Raw genomic sequence first — 7,764 nt, 5'->3', positions numbered from 1 at the left:
AGACAGATAGATAGATAGATAGATAGATAGATAGATAGATAGATAGATAGATAGATAGATAGATAGATAGATAGATAGATAGCCTGAACCCCTCTAACTATAAGCTTTTTGGCCATTTAAGTCTTTATATGTGAAGCCTTAAATATATTACAGCACAGTTAACCTGGAACAAGGTTAATGCATTGTACCAATTCATTATCTGTCTAAACACAGTGAATATTTATGTTAATTGTTTAACTTATTGCTTATGGAGATCTGAGTCTGCTAAATAACATGAATTGGCCAAAGCTGAGAAATGTCTTTAAGTGTCCTTGATAGAACTAATGGGTTCTTGGTACAGACCACCCAGTGAGTCTTTTTTTAGCTTTAGATTCACTTGCAAGCTCAAGAAAGACACAAAAAGAAAAAGTAAAAACCTGACACTCTGGACTTGCATTGCAACGGGTGAAAGCGTCACTGTCAACAGCTTCATTGACATCTTTTGCAGTTCTTCTAACTGGTCATAAGGCTTTTCCACTTGCGCCCATTATATAATAACTCATAGCAAGAACCGGGCTGAGAGATAATTAAGATAATAGATTTAAGTCTCAGGAACAGGAGCCTTTCACCGGGGTGTAGTCACCTCATTATTCCTCATTAGTCATCCTATATTACCTAAAGGAAGATTTTATAGGTAAGGCCTGAGCTTAATCCCATCGGGGTAATTAACCTGCTTTCCTATATCTGTTTCTAGCACTGCTTTACATGGAGCTTCACCGCTGATTCGGCAAGTGATTAGTGCAGGATCTTCGCTCTGTAATCAAAATAGTTCTTTAGCTAATAGGTGGACTCAGCTATCTATCTCTTTGTGGTGATCCCCATTGGACCAAACCATTCCCATAATCTCTGTTCATCCAATGTTCCTCTATCTTTGCTGTATCAGGGTGCCTTTGCATGTGCTTTCACCAATCTTACAAGCATTTACAATGCTCTCCGTTTACATTAGAGATATAGAGGCAAATGTCACCCTTCAATCAAAACTCTGATAAATGCTATCCTAGTAGGAAGGATTAAACGTTTTACACAGCTCTGTTAGTGACGTTTGCCAACAATAACCAAGATCTGCACAACAAGCTCAAAGCATAAGAGCTCTGCCAGATGTTCTCTGTATCCTGCATATTTTTTTTTAGAATTTGCATTAGAGCTACTCTCTCAGGTGATGACAAGCCTGTGAAGTCTATGATATGTTGTAAATAGAAAAGAACACGTTGAGCTTTTCAGTTTGCAATGCATTAACTCAATCACTGTGTTGCAGTTAGGCTGCACCGACTACCAGCTTGGCACACTTGTGTAGTCGGGATAGATGTGCACTTTGTTCCTCACACAATTGAAAAAAATTCTGCTGCATTTCTTTCTAAACCCCTGAGTCAATGCACTTCTAAAATCTGTCTCATTCAGCTCAAATTAAGTCTTATTCAGTTGAGAAAATCTTAAGAAATCAATTTAGTAAATCTTGCCACAGATTTTCCAATGGATTTAGGTCTGAAGACCATGATTTTATCTAAAAAACTTGGCTAAATGGTTAGTTATTGTGCCTCCACTGTTTTTTCCAATTACTGCCTTGAATTTTGGCCCTTTTCAATTTCTTATCAACTTAAATCAGCTTCCAGGTAACTCCTGAGTAAAAGTATACACAGCATGATGCTGTCCCTGCCGTGTTTCAGAGTAAGGATAACATAGATCAAGTGATATTGAATGTTCCTTCCTTCCGCTTTCCCAATAATATTTCCTAATGGAGCTCATAACACTGGATTTTATTTAGAGGTTTTAGAGTAGAGGGGTTTCAAAACAGAAATGCTTGACAATTTTTACAAGGTAAAAAAAGCTGAAAATGATATGATCAATCATTAAGGCTCTTAGGGTTCTGAATTAAGATTACAGAACAAGAGAGAAGGAAAAACACCTAAGAATTGTATTAGGTGTTTAAATTGGTAGTGTAGAATGTAAGGTAGAATGAAAACTACAGAAGGAAGATTTATGGTCAGGGCAGCCATGTTTTCCAGAGCGAAGCTTTGCTGTAGCGTGGGCCTATCTCTAATCATATCTTATTGGTATGTGTGTGATTGTGAAACGTGCGTGTTCATAGTTTGTTTAGACTGGTTGGGAAAGCGTGAGACCAGAGTGAGTGGGCAGAGGCCATACTTTAGGGTTCAAAGTGAAGCGGGGAGGGACCCCCTCGTTTTGCAGGAATGTCGTGGAGGAGGCCTGATGGTTAGCTAGAGATGGTGTAATTAAGGGGTGTGATTGTGAGAACCTTCCCTTCCCCAAGGGTCACAGATAAAAGAGCAGCCGTTATTCTCTGTCTGTCTCATATCTGAAAAAAAATCACACAGTTTGAAGAGTGTATTTTAAGGAGTGCACAGGTGTATGTGTTGTGAACAATCAGAACAAATAATGCCAATCTACCTGGAAGCCCCTGTGCAACAAGTGGAAGCTGGTGGTTTTAGGTTTGAGATTGTGAGTATTGGGCCACAGGGCTACACAGAGTTTCTGAGAAGAAACATAAATTAGACAGCTCTGGGAGGCTCCTTCTAATCATGTGGGGCTGTGCGTCGCCCTGTTGGTTTGGTTGTTGTAATTTGGCTCCGCTTGACGTGTCATTTGCAGGGACCTTGATGACACATTACCGTGCCTTTCTTCGCAAGAATTGCTCTGTGCGACATGCAAGTCGACAGGGCGTGGCGTGAGACACAGAGTTTGCAGTTGTGTTTGCCTTGAAACCCTTCTGTATTTACTTAGCAAGATGTTGTCTTCTGTCTTTGCTGCTCTTCAGTCACGAACCCACATTCTTCTTCTTCTTCAAAGCTTAAGCCAAAACCTGAGGGACCCCAAACCACCCCTGTGATCTCAACCCATCATTCAGAGTTTAATGAAAAGCTGACTCTCCAATAATCTTTTGGTTATGGAAAAAGATACAGATATGAACAGTTGGGAGAGATAAGATAACATTACAGACACAGTCATTCCTTTTGCAGCACCCAGTAGTTAAAACATGTGAGCTGGTGCGTTTGCCAATGTAGTTTTGGATGAACCTGTAGGTAGAGTTTAGCTTCTCTCCGTTTCGCACCCTTTCTGCTGTTCTGCTCTTTTTTGGGTTTTACACTTTTGATTTACTATATTTAAGCAAAAACAGGAATGTATGGAACAAAGGAGCTGATGTCAAAAACACTACGGTGATTCTCCCAAGTAAAATAAATCAAAAATCATTGACTGTTTTATTTTTGAATGAGCGAGGCTACAATTCCTTCTACAATAGTTTTTTCCCTGAAGATATAGCTCTGAATCAACTCCACATGAGCGGATTGCTAAGACCCAAATTACTTTTCCTCTTTTTTCTCTTTCTTCCTCCAGGGTGCAGGATAGACAACTGCGAGTCCTGCTTCAGCAAAGACTTCTGTACCAAGTGCAAATCTGGTTTTTACCTACACAAAGGGCGCTGTTTTGATAAGTGCCCCGAGGGTTTTGCCCCACTGGAAGACACAATGGAGTGTGGAGGTACGTAAAATGAAAAAAACAAAACAAAAAATGTTTTAATTTGATATTTACATTCATAAACATCATATAGAATAACTATTCATATTACTTATAGCTGCTATTTCTAGTGATTTAGGCTTTCAAATAAGAAATCCTTCACGGAAAAATAGAATAGTTTTATATCAAAATAATGTATTTTACATGAGCAAACACAGCAATAGAAAAATGGCCGACTAAAGACTTGTCCAGTCATTGGGAAAGAAGTCTGTTTTAAAACTTGTTAATGGAAAGTTGAGTGAAAGCAAAAAAGTATGGTGGGAAAAGATCTTCAGGCAGAATTGATAACCACAGCCCTGCTTGGAGAGAAAAGCTCATTTTAGAAAGCATGAACAGCAACTTTAGAGCCAATATGAAGAAACTTATCCAGGATCTGAGATAGAGGACTCACTTTCCTGCTTATATTTGGTAAAAAAATGTCCAGACTTACTTACCTTGTCTAAAATGAAATGGAGGATGAGCAGAGAACTCAAGTATTGTCAGGTCCAGTCTAAAATTTTCCAATGGATGCTTTTAGAAACCATGCCATTTTTAAAACCATAGAACCAGTTTATGCTGATTTTATCTTGCAGCAGAAAGTAACACCTGGCCTGAACCCCACATAAAATTTTTTACACATTGTCAAAATGGAAGATAAGAGAAATCAGATAAACGATGCAGAGGAGCCTGAGGCTGCAATTATAGCAACCTGGGCTTCCTGCCATATTGATCCAATATTTAAGCAAAAAGGAAGTACTAGTACTAAGTGCTAATACCGTACATGGATATGTATTTTATTTGACTGACATTTTCACATAAAAGGTACTCAGCTTTTTGTTCTTGTGTACGATTCTAACTGTAGAGAAACATAATTTGGAGTTTCCATTACCTGTAGATTATAATCTCAAAAATAAGCATCAACTGACTGCTCTACAGCTAACATTCTATCTTTAAAAAATAAATTCTCTATACATAAATTTGTCATAGCATCCCAGTAAAGCCGCCCTAACCAGTGAGAAAGCTTGATCTATGAGCTGCCTCTGTAGAACAATTCTCTGATTTCATTGCACGTCCATGTTTCTGTTTAACCCGTGCAGAGGGCTGCGAGGTGGGGCAGTGGAGTGAGTGGGGAGCCTGCACCAGGAGAAACAAAACCTGTGGCTATAAGTGGGGTCTGGAGACCCGAACGAGGTACATCGTCAAGAAACCTCCCAAGGACACAATACCGTGTCCCACCATTGCTGAGTCCAGGATGTGCAAAATGGCCATGAGACACTGCAGGAGAGGTAAGGATGGTATAGGGACATCTGTCGATGAGAACACTTATTCTAGCAAAGCATCCCCATTCGACCATCACCTGTGTCATGTAACCCTCACACTCATGCTATGTTTTCTTTGTGTGACTGATTTAGTCTCACAGTGGTCCTACCCTGCATGAAATATCAGAATTTTTCCAAAGCCCTCCTTGTTCTAGGCAGCTCTTTTGCCCGGGGCATATTTCCCACCACGCTCTTCCATCTCCCCTCATCTCCTTTGTGGAATCCTTGAAAGTACAAGCTGCAGGTTTCCTCAATGGTCGTGTCTGTTTCCTCCTGTCAGCTTGAGAGATTTCTGTGGTGTGCAGAGCATGTATGTCAGACCATTATATGAGAAGTTGATGGAATTTCGCCATGCACATACAGCTAAAGGGATTTTTTTTTTCTTCAAAGCATAAACCATTTCTCTTAGATGTTCCAGATAAACCATTTGGGGATGATGGTCCGAGTTAGCGGTGCCTTTAAAATAAATGTCTTTTTCCTTAATATACTTTACAATCTCTCATAAAATCGGAATTAAGAAGGGCCAAGTGTAAATATTTAATATACCAAATAAGGAAGCAATTATGGTGGCAGATATCGGCCAGTCTGTCAAAGAAGTAGAAAAAAAACATATTCTAACTTTCAGGAATTTTCTCCATTTTTGGAAGGAAGTGGCGAATGGAAGGGTTACTTAGTGAAGTGGTGAAAGAGTAAATAAACTTGAAATAAAGCCTGATAGTTTCTGAAATTGCAGTGCTGCAAGGGCTGCTGACGGGGTTGGAAACTGTGATCCCATGGCACATTTAGTACTTAATGTCCCATCTTGTTTGTCAGAGAATTTCTTGCCAAGCTCCATGCACCTCCTTATGATTCTGGCATGAGTACTTGACCTTTTTGGGGAAACTTTATGACCCTCCTAAATTAACATTTTACAATGTTATGCACAGAACGCGAGTTACTGTTTCATGTTGATGTAATTCCTGATTGCAAAAACTGCCTAGAAACCAACAGAATTCTTAAATTCATAGCTCCTATTTATTTTAATTGTATTTAAAACCTCACCTTGCAGTTCTTTATCCAGAGGCTGCATTCCATCTCGGAGATGGGCTGTGTGTAAAAGTGTCATTACATATGAATCTGAGGATTTTTCCGGTATGTGAAGTGCTGTGGTGGCCTGTTAAATAAAGGCAGCAGTTCATTCTTTGGCATGTGTTGATAATTCCACACTCCTTATGAAAAATCTCAACTTGGCAAAAGTCGGTTTAATACAACACTTCAAATAAATAGAAGGAGAAATTTGAGTTCTTGAGGTTGAACGGGTGGAACTTTGGCGTAATGGTGTTGTATTGGACATCTGAGGGCGTACACCTTCACGTGATCACTTTGAGGTAGTGCTAATCAAGGATAATTAGGTAAGGGGGAGGCCACTGTGTATAATGTAGTTATTTCAAGGTTGAATGAAGAGAGGATACTAAGAAGGGGCAGTATTACATGGTTTTTGCTTAAAGGTGCTTACACCCTTTGAATAATTTTGTATTTTGTCAGGTTAGAATCAAACATTTCAAATTAATACTTGGATTTATTTTGTAAAACATCATAAAACACGGAGTTGGAAGCATTATGCTGAGTTGAATGTAAGCAAAAAGAAGAGACCTGAGCATGGGGTGGAGGATGAATTCACAAAAGTATTACTAACTTAAAGGTACAGTCAAGGAAATGCATTAAAGCATAGTTTGGAGTTAGAATTGCCAAGGTAAAATCCAAACCTTCTTCTCTCCCTACCCCATTTCAATCAAATTAAGCTGTTTTGAATAGTAGAATAGGCCACTACTCTAGCATCTAAAGTCTTAAAGCTGTAACTGCAGCACATTTTGTTTTTTATTACCATTTTGATGTTGAGGCTGAAAACAAATGGAGGCCAAACTTTTTAGATTTGCATCTTTAAGCATTTAATAACAATGCATTACTTTTCTTTCACTACCACTCAAACACAGTGGGGGTTGTGGTTGTGACATCACAAAACATAAGAAAGTTCAGTGTATTGAAAACATATTTGCTAAGTACCGTACAAGGCATAACACTGAGCGATTCTTTGGGTTGGAAAAAATAGGATAAATTAGGAGAAGCCATTTATTTGGAATAAAACAGATTCAAACCTTAACATACACTGTCAGAGCTAAATGAAATGTGTTATCATTTTTGGATCTCCCAGAATGATCAGAAGGCCTTTTGATTATTGACTTTCTGATCAAGTTTGCTTTATATAGACCTTATAATAAGAGGAAACTCGAGAGGTGTAACTGAAGCCTAGATGATATCAGGACGAGAAGCCTTTTCACAGTTAGTATCATGTAAACCGTGTCTGATGTGATCCGTGCGTTCTGCAGCTCTGCGTACCCTCGCATATCACTCATGCTGCAGGGATTTATTTAATGCTTTCTGTCTGTGTTTGGCTGAACAACAGAAATACTTTAACCAAACTTGTCACGTTCAGCTTGAATAAACCCATACCTTTGGGTTGCTCAGTATTTCTAAACGGGTTTTATAGTCGTACAACTGACCTTTATGTTTGACACTTCAGATATTTAGTGCTTTTTTTACCCATGCTGAAGCCAAATGAGTCTGGTCTTTTGGCCACACAGCCTGCCTGTCTGTTTAGCACTGTACCCTTGGGATACAGATTAAAAAGCTCATCTTTACTCTGGATCACTGCTAAACAAGTTGAAAACAATAGAGAGACTTTATTAATAGCTCCTCTCGTCCTATCAGCATTGATAGATTGGGTGCTTCACTCTCTTTCTCATGAGCTGAAGGAAAGAGGCCAATAACACTGCCACTCTCTTAGCTCCTCATTTGGACGGCTTCACAGAAATCCCCACAGACATTTCCAAGCAACTCAACTCATCTATATATATAT

At 39.1% G+C, this 7,764-nt stretch overlaps 1 protein-coding gene across 1 annotated transcript in view; it reads left to right on the top strand.

Annotated features, from left to right (window-relative positions):
- The window catches only part of rspo2 (R-spondin 2), an 82,859-nt gene that overhangs the window by 44,822 nt on the left and 30,273 nt on the right, over positions 1–7,764 (top strand). The window contains exons 3-4 of the mRNA XM_015404422.1: positions 3,391–3,534; positions 4,647–4,835. Coding sequence (XP_015259908.1) covers positions 3,391–3,534; positions 4,647–4,835 — 333 coding nt within the window. The remainder of the gene's footprint in view (positions 1–3,390; positions 3,535–4,646; positions 4,836–7,764) is intronic.

Source organism: Cyprinodon variegatus, unplaced genomic scaffold (genome assembly GCF_000732505.1).
Source record: "Cyprinodon variegatus isolate N-32 unplaced genomic scaffold, C_variegatus-1.0 Scaffold1735, whole genome shotgun sequence".
Lineage (NCBI taxonomy): Eukaryota > Metazoa > Chordata > Actinopteri > Cyprinodontiformes > Cyprinodontidae > Cyprinodon > Cyprinodon variegatus.
Note: the sequence above shows the minus strand (reverse complement) of the source record. Positions and strands in the feature narration are given on the sequence as shown.